Source organism: Pyrus communis, chromosome 11, assembly GCF_963583255.1.
Source record: "Pyrus communis chromosome 11, drPyrComm1.1, whole genome shotgun sequence".
In the NCBI taxonomy this organism is placed as follows: Eukaryota; Viridiplantae; Streptophyta; class Magnoliopsida; order Rosales; family Rosaceae; genus Pyrus; species Pyrus communis.
The window spans coordinates 7,550,001-7,566,807 of NC_084813.1; the positions used below are offsets into that span (position 1 = coordinate 7,550,001).

At 37.3% G+C, this 16,807-nt stretch overlaps 1 protein-coding gene across 1 annotated transcript in view; it reads left to right on the forward strand.

Moving 5' to 3' along the window:
• The window catches only part of LOC137708959 (uncharacterized), a 23,216-nt gene extending 9,075 nt beyond the window's left edge, over positions 1-14,141 (forward strand). The window contains exons 16-34 of the mRNA XM_068448115.1: positions 1,210-1,402; positions 1,524-1,776; positions 1,862-2,201; positions 2,879-3,059; positions 3,178-3,318; positions 3,410-3,671; positions 4,044-4,520; positions 5,378-5,841; positions 6,804-6,940; positions 7,026-7,207; positions 7,306-7,692; positions 8,033-8,158; positions 8,346-8,411; positions 8,531-10,332; positions 10,410-10,689; positions 11,333-11,617; positions 12,336-12,857; positions 13,051-13,183; positions 13,600-14,141. Coding sequence (XP_068304216.1) covers positions 1,210-1,402; positions 1,524-1,776; positions 1,862-2,201; positions 2,879-3,059; positions 3,178-3,318; positions 3,410-3,671; positions 4,044-4,520; positions 5,378-5,841; positions 6,804-6,940; positions 7,026-7,207; positions 7,306-7,692; positions 8,033-8,158; positions 8,346-8,411; positions 8,531-10,332; positions 10,410-10,689; positions 11,333-11,617; positions 12,336-12,857; positions 13,051-13,183; positions 13,600-13,868 — 6,500 coding nt within the window. The 3' untranslated portion in view covers positions 13,869-14,141. The remainder of the gene's footprint in view (positions 1-1,209; positions 1,403-1,523; positions 1,777-1,861; positions 2,202-2,878; positions 3,060-3,177; positions 3,319-3,409; positions 3,672-4,043; positions 4,521-5,377; positions 5,842-6,803; positions 6,941-7,025; positions 7,208-7,305; positions 7,693-8,032; positions 8,159-8,345; positions 8,412-8,530; positions 10,333-10,409; positions 10,690-11,332; positions 11,618-12,335; positions 12,858-13,050; positions 13,184-13,599) is intronic.
• Positions 14,142-16,807: the final 2,666 nt, after the last annotated feature.

Sequence of the window (16,807 nt, forward strand, 5' to 3'; positions counted from 1 at the left end):
CTTGGCCAACTCAAGCACTTCCTTGGTCTAGAGGTTGATCGCACACAAGAAGGAATATTTCTCTGTCAACAGAAGTATTCCAAAGATTTATTGAAGAGGTTCGGAATGCTCGAATGCAAGCTGATCTCTACGCCGATGGAGCCAAATGTCAAAATGAGTGCACATGAAGGAAAAGATTTGGAAGATGCGACGATGTATCGACAATTGGTAGGTAGTCTGATCTACTTAACCTTGACTCGACCTGACATTTCTTATGCAGTTGGTGTGATGAGTCGGTACATGCAAAATCCAAAGAAGCCTCACTTGGAAGCAGTTCGACGAATACTGAGATATGTGAAGAGTACAATTGACTATGGTCTTTTGTACAAGAAAGGTGAAGACTGCAAGTTAGTTGGTTACTGTGATGCTGACTATGCGGGAGATCATGACACCAGGAGATCAACAACTGGGTATGTGTTTAAGCTTGGTTCTGGAACCATCTCTTGGTGTAGCAAGAGACAGCCAACGGTATCTTTGTCAACCACAGAAGCAGAGTATAGAGCAGCAGCAATGGCAGCTCAAGAGAATGCATGGCTGGTACAGTTGATGAGTGATCTACATCAACCAGTAGATTATCCAGTACCATTGTACTGTGATAACCAATCGGCCATTCGCTTGGCGGAAAATCCAGTCTTTCATGCAAGAACTAAACATGTGGAAGTGCACTACCATTTTATCAGAGAAAAGGTTCTACAAGAAGAGATTGAGATGAGACAAGTCAAGACGAATGATCAAGTTGCGGACTTGTTCACAAAAAGTTTAAGTACAGGCAAGCTCGAAAATTTTCGCTGTCTGCTCAGCACAGTGCAAAGAATGAGAGCTGACATTGAGGGGGAGTGTTGAAAATCAATGTCAAAGTTAGGCAAGGAAAGTTAGGCAATGTTAGGTATGGTTGAATAAAAATTATTAGGTGCAATTAATGTGTTTTGTGTGGTAATAAATAATCTTAGTTTAATCATTTGGTTTGCTATAAATACCTAAGTTCTCAAGCATTGTAAATCATTCAAAGAAAAACAAAGCCTAGAGCTAAAGAAGAAAAGCTTTGCTAATTAGTTTGTTTTGTGAGCTTTCTTTAAGTGCGTGCTCTATTTTCTTCTTCTTGGGATCATTAGAGTTATCTTGGATACTCTTCTTATTCAACAACATTTTGTTCATGTGCTACTCTTGCAGACAATGTTGCAGGTTTTCCTAAGCACACTTGGGAGAGCCTAATTGGTGCTACCCTGAATTCCTATTACAAAATGATACGTGGTAAAAAATCTGAGCTTGACGAAACAAGCAGATTTTTGCATCTTGGAAAAAGACACAAATCATGTGCACAAGTGTTGGTTGCTGTTGCTGATTTTTTGGATTCGGTGTACGGGTATGACTATTTCCGTAATGTAGATTTTTCCCCTTTTTAAAAGTTAAGTATGGTATTGAGTTATAAATCAGTTCTGTATAAAATCATGCATTACATGACCTCTTGCTATTACAAATAGTAGGTCTATGATGGAAGGAGACACCGAGTCTAGAACATATCATCCAGAATTAAAAGCAGATATGGCTGTAGAGGCTTTAGACATATTTGCTGATAATTTATGCCAGTCAGACAGAGAGATTCGCGCTTCAACTCTTCGAATATTGTGCCACTTTGAAACTCTAAATTGCAATACTTTCACAGAGGATTACCCAGTTGCAAAGAAAATGAGAACTGAAGTTTCTCCAACTTGTCATGTGGATAAACACAGCTTAAATGTATGCTTCTCTTTCTTCATGCTATTCTTGTTGGAATCAATATTCTGTTTATGAACTTCCATATTGATTTTGCTTCAAATGTCAGGTTCTTGCTCTCCTTCTCTCCATTGAGTCAACTCCTCCTTCAATTTCTACCAGCAGGAAAGTTACTCTCTTGATTTCTAGAATACAGATGGCCCTCTCTGCTGGTAGAATAGCTGAAGCTTATCTGCCCCTTGTTTTGAATGGGATGATTGGTATCTTCCATAACCGGTTTAGTTACCTTTGGAATCCTGCATCAGAGTGCCTTGCAGTTCTGATTAGCCAAAACATTGGACTTGTGTGGGAAAATTTTGTTAGTTATTTTGAACAATGCCAATCGAGATTTCAAGCATCCTTCGATCAAATTGACAAAGTAAATTCTAGGACGACCAACAAGTCAATTGGTATGTAACAACTTGATATTTCCTATTATATTTTATATCCAGAATGAATTATCCTATGGTCATTTAGTTATGTTTCTTAATTTTTGTGTGTTCCAGACAACCTCTATAAATTTAAGAAATTCTCATTGTCCAGGTAATTAAAAAAAATATGTCTGGAAGGTTTATGGTACTCATAAGCAGGTTGTGCAATATTGGTAATAAGTTGCTTCAGTTTTTCTCTGTTTTTCTTTTGTGACCAATATCCAACCTTTAAGTTTTCATTGTATTGGTTGGACATGATTCCTTTGTAATATTGCAAGGGTACATTTGGGATGTATGGTGTACAAACACACGAGAACCCTTTCTTTATAAGCTGGATTTGATGGAGCAGTTCTACCCATGGGTTTGACATTGTATTATCATAGGTAGACAGGAAGGATGAATTGTGTTTGGTGACACTCGCCCTGTTCGGATGGGGAGAGCTGACTAGCCTTGCCGCTTAGGGGGTGTGTTGGAATATACATCCCCTAGGTATCTTTAAGCTGTTTATTGTGTAGAGTATAAACACATGGACACTCTTTAGTAACCCGGTTTTCAAGGATGACTTATACCCATCAGTTTATCATGTATATTCAACTCTGAATGGCAATCGAGTTGTTCTCTTGTATGCTCAGCTTTATCCTCTTTTTGTTTTGCAGGCCTGCTCGGACACTTTGATTTGTGTGTTAATTCCACATCTACTAGTACACCTTCTGCGGCCGTGTTATCTTCATTGCTCCAGTCTTTACAAAGAATTCCGACCCTAATTGAATCCAAGTCTCGCCAGATTTTACCTTTGTTTTTGAAGTTTGTGGGCTACAGTTGCGAAGACTTTAGAAGGTAATTCTTACTTGGATTTGTGTTTGTTAGTGAATACTTGCTCTTGGATATTGTGAACTTGAACAGGCTTTAGTCAAAATATTTTGTGTGCTCATTTGTCTTTATCTTGTAGCTGCAGCATCGGGTCTTTCAATGCAAGTGTTTGTAGAGGCAAAGAGTGGAAAGGTGTCCTTAAAGAATGGTTAAACCTGCTGAAACTGATGCACAACCTTAAGTCCTTCTATCAAAATCAGTTCCTTAAAGACGTTTTACAAATTAGGTTGGTACAAATTCCAGATATATAGACTCTCCATTTGTTGTCCTTTGGTTCGCCTATTGGTTATTTATTTATATATTTTCCTGTTTGTCAGACTTTTAGATGAAAATGATGATGAAATACAAACAAGGGTTCTTGATTGTCTGTTCATATGGAAAGATGATTTCCTGCTTCCATACTGTCAACAATTGAAAAACCTAGCCAGCTTTCATAATTTGAGAGAGGAATTAACAACGTGGAGTTTATCCAGAGAGTCCAATCTAATTGAGGAACATCACAGAGCTTACCTGGTGCCTATAGTTATCCGTCTTCTGATGCCCAAAGTCCGCAAGTTGAAGAAACATGCTAATCAGAAGGTATGTTTGAACTTTCAATATGATTTATTCTTAATCATTCTGGATCTGTAGTTCTCAACATTGTCTGTAGATTGCTTGCATGTATATTTTCATATAGTTATAGTTTTTAAATGTAGGATTCCTCTATAAAATAGAGGATATGCATAGAAGGGGCTTTGTGTGGACTGGTATTATGTATGATATAACAATTCCGAAAGCTCCATATTTCTTTTGTCAATTCTAGGTAGTTGGAGTGTGAATATTTCCAGCAGATCAATGCACGTGTGCGAGTTTGTATGTGCTGCATCATTGTATTTCTTTTTTCATTTGCATCATTGTTGCAGTTTATATTACCATGTATGACTTGCTTTCTTTCTTTATTGTTTGTGTCAGCATTCAGGAGTAAATCATCGGAAGTCGGTTCTTGGTTTCATATCTCAAGTTGATGTTGAAGAACTTCCTCTTTTCTTTGCATTGTTGGTAAAGCCTTTGCAAATTGTTCCAATGGGAAGTGATGGTGCTGCAAACTGGTTTTGGACTTTGCCAAATGTTTCTCTGGCCGAATTTCAGGCATCGCATTTCTTAAAATATTTCACTGTTAGCAGTATATCAGCCCTGTCTTGGAAGAAAAGATCTGGTTTTCTGCATGTGATCGAAGATATCATTGGAGTTTTTGATATATTGCGTGTTGGTCCCTTTCTTGATTTTCTTCTGGGATGTGTCGCCCGGTTATTAGAAAGCTGCAGTTTAAGTATTGAGGTGGCAAAGGCCAAAGAGGCGGGGAAGGCCAAGGGATCTTCATTGGAAAATAATCTGGATGTGAACCGTACTTTGCTTGGAAAAGATAGTGCAGTGGAGACTAATGTTTCGGTAATACTTCATGTGTCCATCTATTTTCAGATAAAACAAAGCTATAGTTTATGAATTATGATTTGTGTCAGGTCGTGCAGATGATGTCCACTATCTTGATACTACTACAATTTTATTTTATTTTATTTTGTGACACAATATTGTCCAATGATGCACAAACTGGTATTACTTTAGTGGATGCCAAGTCTTGAGTGGAATGTTTACTGTGTTGTATAGTTAATAGATATATGCTTCCATTATTTTAGTCTGAAACCACAGAAAATTACTCAATGTTATTAAAATTGTATATATGCCTAATACTCATACCATGTTTGTGACAAGATAATATTTTTTATTAGTATGTTCTTCAGGGCTGTAACTAAAGTGATCTGATATTTGTCATAATGAGGCTCAAGCGTTTTGACTTCCAAAATTCCAGTTATGCTGAGATGCTGTTTGCGGTTTTGTTAAATTTCATATCATATATAGAAGTCTATCTATATTCGATTTTATCAACAAATTGTAGAGTGAAAAAGTACTGCCTTGCGAACACTTATAACACTTCTAAGAGCATTTTGGTTGGTTCATATTTGTCCTTTTGTAGTCCTTGCTTTTTCTGTAGTGTTTGTACGTACATGCATGTGCTTAGATTTGATCAAAACACGAAAGAAACATCTTTTGTTACCACAATGTACTAGTTTTTCTTATGGCAAGATATATGTAAAATTTTTTTGCTGGTTGCCTTCTTGGTTTTGTTCCATTTTCCAGGAAGTTAATTTTATGTTACTTGGCACATGAAACTTACTTTTGTTTTCTTTCTGCAAATTGAGTCAACAAATTTATTGCAATTTACTGAGAAATTTATGGTCTATCTGCAGATCTCCCCAGCTTTGGGGCAGCTTAGGGATCTCAGGTCTTTATGCCTGAAAATTATCTCCTTCGTTCTCAACAAGTATGAAGATCATGATTTTAGTAGTGAGTTCTGGGACCTATTCTTTGTGTCAGTCAAGCCTTTAATTGATCGTTTCAAGCAGGAAGGATCTAGCGGCCAGAAACCTAGTTCGCTCTTCTCTTGTTTTCTTGCGCTGTCTAGAAGCCAAAAACTTGTACCGCTACTTTGCAGGGAACAAAAACTTGTTCCTGATATACTCTCAATTCTAACGGTCACATCAACATCTGAAGCTATTGTATCTTGTGTTCTCAAGTTTGTTGATAACCTGTTGACTCTTGATCACGAGTGGGGTGATGAAGATAGTGCTGTGAAAGGAGTTATACTCCCAAACCTTGAAGCACTCATCGATAACCTGCATTGTCTTTTTCAAAGTAATAATGCTGCCAAGAGGTAATATGGTTCATTTTATGTGTACATGGAAAAACACACACACACACACACATACATACGAAAGTATAAAACAGACTTGCCGCCTTCTTGATGTGCTTGCAATGACGCATTTTCTCTGTTGCTTGTGCGAATCCATTTTCTAAAGTCACCTTAGTTTGGAACTAGGACGGATGCTAGTTCATAGGCAGCTGATTTGCTATTTTTTTATTGATGCTTATATCATCTTAAGAGTTATGACCCTTATCACATTGACTCTATAGGTATTTTTGCTTCAGAAATCGGAATTCAGTTAAGATGATTAAAATCAACATGGAAACTTGAATGACATTGTTCGGTTGTTAAATGCCTAAGAAATATATTGTGGGTTGAGTACAGACAGTGAGACCCATTGTAAGGTGTGCCCAAAACTTTTTACATATCAAATATGCATAATACCTTTGGGATGCTCTCTTGTCATAATCAAAAGGTTCTATCTTTTCAAATGGTTTGTTGCACTTTTGTTGACTGGACTTGGGATCCTTGTCTGAAGCAGGCATATTTACTGTCTTGCTGCCTAGTTGATGCTGAGTTGGCTACCACCATGTATTATCTATTAGTACTAAAATGAAGTTAGATAAACGATAGTAGCATTTCCCAGTCTTCATTTGGAATATTTGTTTAACTTTCACGAGATAAACTCAGTTGATTATCTCTTGCTGTTAAGTGTGATTGTGTCCTTGATCTTATAATTTAGAATACGTTTGTGGCCTAGTCAGTGCTTCAAGTTGATTCAAATCGTCTCCCTTTTTAAAGATCCCATATAGTATTTAGGAATTGATAGCCTTGCCCCTATTTGGATTTCTGCATTACCCTTGTACCTCATCTTTCATTTATATTCTGCACTGGTCATTTTCCAGTTGAATTTTGTGGAAAGGAAAGGATGTCATCTGATATGTTGTCTCCATCACTTACTGTTGTGCTAGGAAATTATATAAACACCCAGGAGAGACAGAGAAAAGAATTTTTCAGTTCTTACCTAAGTATATAGAACATGCTTTGCCAGCCAGGAAATTTTTGGATATCTTGCTTCCGGTTTTAGCGAATGGAGCTCAGAATTCAGGTAGTACTATCTTGGAAATCTCAGCTTTTGTACTTAGTGAAAATTTTCCACCTGCAAAACTTAAAATCTTCTATTTATCTTGCAGATTTCTGTTTTGAAGCAGTGCAAGTAATTCGTGATATGGTTCCAATACTGGGGAATGCGATTACAAATAAAATTCTTAATGCACTATCTCCACTACTTACTTCTACTGATCTAGATAAACGTGTTTTTATTTGTGATCTTCTTGAGGCTGTTGCTAGAGCAGACCCTTGTGTTCAATTTGTGGTATCGTGTGGCCCTTTTTCTCTTTTAGTAGTATTGCATTGGCTTTGTTATTTTTTTATGTTGTCCTTATTTTCTCGTAACTCTTCAAACAAATGCAGGCAAAACTGTTACAGGACTTGAATGCAACCTCTGTTACTGAACTGGGTAGCCTTGATCATGACAAAGTTGTCAATGCTTATGAAAAGATCAGTGTTGATATCTTCTATACAGTCCCAGAGGATCATGCATTAGTCATTTTGTCTCATTGTGTCTATGACATGTCGTCTGAAGAATTAATCTTGAGGCACAGTGCTTACAATTCATTGCGCTCATTTGTTGAATTTGCTGCCCTAATTCTTGGCCAAGTAGACCACTGTGAAATGCCTGACAAGATGTCAGCATCTGATGATCATTGTTGGACCAGAGCGTGCATTCAGAGAATAACAAACAAGTTTCTTTTGAAGCATATGGGCAATGCTTTGAAGAGAGGAACTTCTGTCAGAAAGGTATTAAGTTGTTTTTGTGTTCCTTCAGGTCTGACGGTATATAAATGGCAACGAAACACAACGTCAAATCTGCACTATCACACAATCTTGTAAATACACTAACAGAATCTGCATATACCTGCTTATGCACATGCATCTCTAACTACAGCTAAGCAGAGAGTCGCTGCCAATGGAATCTTTAAGAAATCTTACAAAATGTGTTCAAATTTCATAGAAATGCCCAATTACTGGCAAAAAATGGGGTGAAAAAAGCAAAAGAAAGGAATAATGATTTATTGCAACTCCAAGCTACATGGCTTAATAAATTTCACACTATTTATGGTTATTTGGTGTGTTTCAGGAATGGGTTGATTTACTAAGACAAATGGTGAAAAATCTACCAGAAGTGGCAAATCTGGGTTCATTGAAGGATCTTTGTGATGATGATGCTGAAATAGATTTTTTCAACAATATCGTTCACCTACAGGTTGAGTTTTTTATTATATCTACTATGGCTCTTTCTGGGTCATCTTTTTAAACAAAAATTACTGTTAAAAGTGATCTTTACTTGCAATATTCTTTTTGTAAACCAATCGTTGATCATTTCAGAGAAAGCAATTGTTTGGAAAAGGAGTGACAAAATTGTTCTCACGTATTTACTTTTGCTTCTGCAGAAACATAGGAGAGCAAGGGCATTGACACGCTTTAGGAATGTTATCAGTACCAGCTACATGCCAGAGGTCTCTCTCTTCCTCTCCCTCTTTTTTTCTTCTCAAAATAGAATTTCTCGATTTGTTTCACTTCTCATAATTTTTTTCAACTCAGTCCCTAAAGTCTACTCTCCTGATCTCTCTCCCAGGGCATCACAAAGAAAGTGTTTGTACCCCTTTTTTTCAATATGTTGTTGGAGGAGCATGAAGGAAAAGGAGAACATGTCAAAAATATGTGCATAGAGGCCCTTGCTTCGATTTCGAGTCACATGGAATGGAATTCATACTACTCGTTGTTGATGAGATGCTTTAATGAGATGAACAAGAATCCTAATAAAGAAAAGCTCCTTCTGCGGCTAATCTGTTCCATCTTGGACAAGTTTCACTTTTCAGATGCCAAAGACTCCTTGGACAATGATTCCAACACAGGGACCACTGATACTGGGTCTACAATCTTGCGTAAGTGTAGCAATTCTGTTTCGATAAATGAAATACAGACTTGCCTTCAAAAAGTCGTGCTGCCTAAGATACAAAAGTTACTGAGTGATTCTGAAAAGGTCAATGCTAACATCAGTCTTGCTACACTAAGAGTATTAAGGTTGCTTCCTGGAGATGTAATGGACTCACAGCTGCCTAGCATTGTTCATCGAGTTTCAAATTTTTTGAAGAATCGATTGGAAAGCATCCGTGATGAAGCTAGGTCCGCTTTGGCTGCTTGTTTGAAGGAGTTGGGGCTGGAATACTTGCATTTTATAGTCAAGGTTTTGCGAGCTACCTTGAAACGGGGATATGAGTTACATGTGCTGGGATACACACTAAACTTTATTTTGTCGAAGTTTCTTGTTACTCCAATTAGTGGAAAATTGGACTACTGTTTGGAAGATCTCCTTTGTATTGTAACGAATGATGTTCTTGGAGATGTTGCTGAGGAAAAAGATGTTGAAAAGATTGCTTCCAAGATGAAAGAAACTAAGAAACAGAAGTCTTTTGAAACCCTGAAATTGATTTCTCAAAGCATAACATTCAAAAGCCACGCGTTGAAGCTTCTGTCACCTGTTACAGCTCAATTCGAGAAACATTTGACACCAAAAACCAAGACAAAATTGGAAAGTATGTTAACTCACATAGGTGCTGGTATTGAATGCAATCCAACTGTTGACCAGACAGACCTTTTTATATTCGTACATGGCCTGATCGAAGATGGAATAAAAGAAGAAAATGGTCAGAGTGAGAATTTGTTTATTACATGGGTAAATGGACGTCGGCGAAATTTTATGAGTGGAAAAGATATTTCCTCGGGGGGTGTCTCAGGTGGTAAATCAGTATGTTCTCATCTTATTTCAGTTTTTGCTCTTGGGATATTTCTGAAACGCATAAAGAATGTGAAATTGGGAAAAGCTGATGAACAAATGTTGTCGATGTTGGATCCTTTTGTCTTACTGTTAGGGAAGTGCTTGAAATCCAAGTATGAAGATGTTGTATCTGCATCACTTAGATGCCTCACCCGACTGGTCAGGTTGCCTTTACCTGCCATCGAATCTCAGGCAGATAGTATTAAAGCCGCGCTGTTTGGTATTGCTGGAAGTACGGGTAATACTGGAGGTTCTCAAATGGAGTCATGCCTGAGGTTGTTAACAGAACTTCTGCGCGGCACCAAAGTCACTCTTTCCTCCGATCAGCTACATCTGCTAATTCAGCTTCCATTGTTTGTTGATCTTGAAAGCAATCCCTCCTTTGTTGCTCTTTCACTTCTAAAGGCAATTGTTAACCGCAGGCTAGTTGTTCCTGAGATATATGATCTTGTAACAAGAGTTGCAAATTTGATGGTAACAAGTCAAGTAGAACCAATTCGTCACAAGTGTAGCAAGATTTTATTGCAATTCTTACTTGAATATCGTCTCTCTACAAAACGTTTGCAACAACATTTGGATTTTCTGCTGTCAAATCTGAGGTGAGTGCCTAATAGTGACTTGGAAGACTGTCTTTCCTTATTTTTGTGTTTTGATGATGGCTTGACTCTTGTTGCAGGTATGAGCATTCAAGTGGAAGGAAAACTGTGCTTGAGATGCTCCACACAATTATTGTTAAATTTCCACAAAACGTTGTAGATGAGCAGTCACAGACCTTTTTTGTCCATTTGGTGATTTGCTTGGCTAATGATCAAGATAATGAAGTTCGTTCCTTGGCTGGAGTTGCTATAAAATGTCTCATTGGCTATATAAGCTCACATTCATTTCGTTCCATTCTTGAGTACAGCCTATCTTGGTATTTGGGTGGGAAGCAGCAATTATGGAGCGCTGCAGCACAGGTAAAGTTTTCACATTAACTTCTCAAATTTAAAGTTATTTAGTCTTCTCATTTGAATGCTATGATTTCTTGCTCTTCTTCTGTGAACTGTCTTGTCATATTAATTCCCCGCCAATTGTAGAGAACAATTAGTTTATTGAATTAATTACCGCAGAATAGGTATATGCAATGGTGTTATCTAGAATAGAAACCTTGAAACACTATTGTTTCAGATATATTTCTCTAGCAAGATTTCAGTATGTTAATGTTACTAGAACTTTTTTAAGAAAGTGGTTGGTGTGTGGGGGGAACCTAACTGATACAATATGCCCAATTCTCTGTCCTATACCCCAAAGCTCGCTTAAACTTTTCCTTCTGGAATTTGTTGAGTAAGAAAAGAACGTAGAAATGACCGTCAATTTGATTGAGGTTTTGTATGAAGCTGCATGTGTTTTGCTGAGGTAAGGGACTCGTTACTGTGTACAAAAATTTGGTCTGCATCGTCCTTATATCTGTCTGTGCTATCTCATGTTATAGTGTCAAACGTTTTAATCCTATAGTTGAGGAGATTGTCATAGTTGTATTCCCAATCCTGATATTAGTAAGTCTACTTTTGGTGGGGTGTGCCGCATTGCTCTTGCTTAATGCCCTTGTGTATTTGGCAGGTTTTGGGACTTCTGGTTGAAGTCATGGATAAAGAATTTCAGAAGCATGTCAATAAATTATTGCCAGTTGAAGACATGGAGAAAGAATTTCTTAAGCATATCAACAGAATATTGGCAGCGACTAAGAGTATCTTACTGTCTGCCATTGATAGAGTCACTGATGAGCAACTAGACTTTTCTAATGAAACTAGCATTCCTTTGTGGAAGGAGGCATATTATTCGTTAGTTATGCTGGAGAAAATGCTGCATCAGTTTCGCAGTTTATGCTTTGATAGGGATCTTGAGGTATGTTATTAGACAAACATCATAAACATTTCATTTTTTTTTCCCTAAATATTTCATATGGTATAGTTGTATGTGATACACTGTTGCACAAGGTTCTTGCATGTTATTTTTTGTTTTCTTTTTTAGTTAGAAAGGGGGGCGGTGGAAGGTGATCTGTGAATTGATAAGTTTCGTTTCCATGTTTTCGACTTTACATAAAGAAAGCAAGATTCACTTAAGTTTCATTTCTAGAAAGAGATTCTATAGTGGGAGCATTCATAATCCTATTACTTTTAGTTTCTAGATGTAGGAGAAATCTTGGACTGTCTATGCTGCCTGTGGATCTTGTCAGTGTCACTTAGAAATCTAAGAATCTAGTTAGTTCGAAAGAAAGAAAAAATAAAATCCTACATAATCTCTCATACATATATAACCATCTCAGAATACGGTTTTGATGTCTACGGATATTTTTTACCATGAAAATGTTAATTTTCTGTCATATTCCATGTGATTAATGTTGGTGGTATCTAATATGGTTTATCAAAAGTTCCTCAAACAAAGTGCAAATTCATATTATGGTAATCAGAAACAGGAGGGTTCAAGTTTGTCAAACATACTATCATTCATTGTAAATTATCATAAAAGATGCTAATGGTAGATAAATCTTAACTTATTCTCTGGACATTGAAGTTGTTGTAATCTTTTTCTCTTACAAGTCCATTCTTTTGCAAAAATTTAGGATATATGGGCAGCAATTTGTGAAATACTTCTGCATCCACACATGTGGTTACGCTGCATTTCCAGTCGCCTTGTAGCTTTGTACTTTGATGCTGCCAAAGCCGCCTCTAAAGACGATGGAAAACCATTAGGAATTTACTATCTTATTAGACCAAGTAGACTTTTCATGATAGCTGCGTCTCTCTGCTGCCAAATGAAGACACAACTCAATGATGATGCTGCCAGCAATCTGATTACTGAAAATCTTGCATTCAGTGTTTGTCATGTGCATTCATTGATTGGACAAACAGAGTGTGCTGATCCACATCAATTCTGGTCCAACCTTGAACAGCATGAGCAAGCCCATTTTCTTCGAGCTTTTGAGTTGCTCGATGCTAGAAAAGGAAGGAGCATGTTTTTATCCCTTACCTCTGGTATATGCGACCCAAATGATGAAAGCGCCTCTAAGAATATCCAATACTTGATCGTCTCTAACCTGCTCAAAAAAATGGGCAAGACTGCCCTTCAAATGGAGGCGATTCAGGTTTGTACAAAAGGACTGATTTCCTAAAATTTTTGGTGATATTTGGGAATGTTTATTAGCATAGGCATACCAAGCATTTTTTATTTGTCTATATTTTCTACAACAGCTATTACTAAGGTTAATATTGTCATTCGCCTGTGTTTTCTGTTCCCATCAATTTTTTTATATTGTAATTGTGATTTGTTCTATGCAGATGAAAATTGTCTTTGATAGTTTTCAAAAAGTTTCATCCTATTTAAGTGAGGAAGACTGCCGGCTTTATGCCTATGAAATCTTGCTGCCGTTGTATAAAGTTTGCGAAGGATTTTCTGGGAGAGTGATTCATGGTGAGTTTTTTTGTCTCATGCTATTTCCCAATGCCCAGTTTTGTTGCGTATGAGTAGAAAGTTGCTCCTGCATATCCCAAAAGCTATTGGCTCCGTTGCCTCAGTAAATAGCTTGCACTCGTGCTCTTTGCATGTCATATCTGCGATGGTCATTTCCCCTATACCACTTGCTAAAATTTATCTTCATTTACCTTTGGAAAACACAAAATGTTGATTGGCCCAATCTTAACATTGAAAATATTCTGTGACCTAAACCAAATTACCCCATTGTTTCAAGTAGTTTTCTGGTCGAATCCTCGAGGGTTTTAGTGTCATGGAAACCTGAAGTTAGTTTCGTTTACGGCATATTGGCTGAATCCCATGTTCCTATTGTTTTTCAATTGCTATCTGACAAGTTGCTTTCCTTTGTGTACCAGAAAATACGAAGCAGTTATCACAAGAAGTTACTGACAGCATACGAAAGAAACTAGGCACCCAAAAGTTTGTACTAGTTTACGGTGACATCAGGAAGAATCTCAAGGCGAAAAGGGATAACAGGAAAAACGAAGAAAAGCGCATGGCCGTCGTTGATCCCATGCGGAATGCTAAGAGGAAACTGAGGATAGCAGAGAAGCATCGGGCCAACAAGAAAAGGAAAATAATGTCGATGAAAATGGGGAGGTGGACACATTCGAAGCCAAAGTAAATGTTGCAAAAAACCGATGCACTTCTTGGACGAGCACGTAGGCGGTCCCAACTCCGGTGACTCTGTCGGCTTCGGTGGTTAGGCGGTTACGGTATTAACAGTTTTGCTTAAGGTAGATTTCATGAGAACTGTTGAGAGGCTTGGTGGCACTTATTTTTGTTTCCTTTTTCCCTCGTTAATTTTTGTCAAGTCAGAACTTGATGTAAATAACATTTCAAGATGAGGAGACATGATGAACTGACAGTATTTATAGTTTTGAGTTTTTACTTTTTATTACAAATAGTTCTTGAAAGTGCCGTTGTCACATCCCGGGCCCGCTCCACCACCGTAGCACGATATTGTCCGCTTTGGGCCCCGACCACGCCCTCACGGTTTTGTTTTTGGGAACAAACACGAGAACTTCCCGATGGGTCACCCATCATGGGAATGCTCTCGCGCGCTACTCGCTTAACTTCGGAGTTCCCATGGAACCCGAAGCTAGTGAGCTCCCAAAAGGCCTCGTGCTAGGTAGGGATGGGAATATACATTTAAGGATCACTTCCCTGGGCGATGTGGGATGTCACAGCCGTCGCAAGTCTAATAATATAACATCAGGTGATTTATGAAGTAAATCTTTATTTATTTAAAAAAAATTCTAATTTTATGAAAAAATAAGGAAAAGAATAGTAACAAATAAAATAGTTCTTTTTGTTTTTGTACAAACTAGTAAGAATACCCGCGCTCCGCTTCGTTGCGGGTTTTGAAATTGTAACCACAATTTAACACACTCATTTCTAAATAATTCATAAATCAATCAAAGCAAGTGAATCCATATGCTAAAATAAGTCTTTTAGTTTGCATCTAGATTCTATTGAATTGACATAATGTCAACAGTTATTCAAATTCAGTAACTTTAGAATATAAGAATACTAAATTCAATGCCCATTGCTTACCTTGAGTATAGAGGGATTTGAAAGACGACGAACAACGTTTGAGCCTGGATAAAATAAAAAAAAAAACCCTCAAAATCTGAGAAGTTACAACAACAAAGAACTCCAATAATTACATATTTTTAAGTCTCCAAGAAAGTTGAAGCCCCATTACAAGTAGAAGCCTCGTTCATAGAAAATATGCTCAAGGTTAAGCAGTTGGTTCATTCTCAATCCACAGCCAGTCAGCTTCAACAAATTCAATCCAAGAAGCCCAATGACGCTCTAGCCCAAGACCTCATTACAGACTTTCCAGTCTCCAAGAAAGTTGAAGGCCCATTACAAGCAGAAGCCTCATTCACAGAAAATATGCTCAAGGTTAAGTAGTTGGTTCATTCTCAATCCACAGCCAGTCAGCTTCAGCAAATTGAATCCAAGAAGCCCAATGACGCTCTAGCCCAAGACCTCATTACAGACTTTCCAGATTTTGCCACATTTTTCCCGCTCAAACATCCTCATCAGCCAAACTCATCAACGAATCTTGGTCACATCATGTAGCGTCTAGCTTCACTCACTACTTTGCGCCCACGCAAAGAAAAGTTGCAATTAATTAATTCCGAAAATATCTCAAAAACGAATATTTTTAGTTATCTTAGTGCCCACGCAAAGAAAAGCTTTTTTTAGTTATATTAGTGCCCACGCAACACAAAGAAAAGCTTTTTTATTTTCCGAAATACGACTGTTGATCAACTGACGATCATTGATTTTAGCTATGCAAAGCAGCTAATGGTGAGCGACGGGCCTGTCAGTGGTGGGCCCTTTGGTGCGTCGTTGTGCTGGGCAAAACATGGAACTTACTTGCAAAGGTGGCTCCTATTCGTTTTGTTCGTGGCCTAGATCTTGTTTTTTCATTTTTCATTTTTTTTTTTCTTTTGCTCGGGCCAATTTTTTTGCCAAGGTCAAATGGCAAAGGCCTAAAAGTACTGGCCTTGGCCAGGGTTGAGTTGGTCTTAATATATCTCAATACATGATTATAAATATTGTTGAAATTATTGTTAACACTAAACATTTATTGATAAAAAAATCACCCATAAACAAAAGGAAAGTGAATAAGCTAATCAATTTTTTTAAATGTGGTTGCAAATCGAATGACGACTCCAACTACTTCAACGACATTTTTGCTTTTCCAATTCTTTAGAGCTTTGTTTATCTTTCACTTCTATAACAAAATGATTGTCTTTCACAAAGAAATATCAAATACAATTGACAAACATACTGTAATTTGACATGAAAATTTTGAATTATTGAGTGAATTCACCATTGAAGGCCTTAAGAGTTACCACTTTGAGTTTCTATGCATCCCTTGAACACTGCTCTTCAAATGTTTGACAGAATGTCTTAATGGACTATTGTGCAGTGCTTGCCTCCGCATGGTTTGTTGTATGCTTAATTGATATGTAATTTTATCTAATCGATGATTGATATACAATTATTTCTCGAAGAATTGCCGTTCGTATACTAAAGCTATTTTTTCATCATTTAAAATCTACTAATGCTAATGGTACATACAACTTGCCTTTTATAAGAGGGTTCTACACAATTATTCCGCAATTACGTATTGTGTCTCCAAAATAATGTGGTGTCTCACTATCACAACTTCATAGAACTTGAAAAATTGGCCTTCATTGAATACAACTTTACCAAAAGACAGAACTATACCAATATCCAAAAATAAAAATTGATGAAGAGGCAACTAACAACCCTAATAATTTTGCTACTCCACTCTACATAGAGGCTACCAATAATTATTTTTCAAATCATAAGAAACAATTGTTACAAATTCTTAAATCTCCAAGTGTAGCAGAGAGATTCAAGAGTACCTAAAACACAAGATTCCTTGTTTCAATTTTGGTGCAGTCGAACGTTCATCATAGAACAAATTTGACCGCCCTGTCAACGACGTTCGCGCTAGTACCAAAATTGGAGGAACTATAATATTTATCTTCGAGTTTAAGGCAATCAACTTTCCAA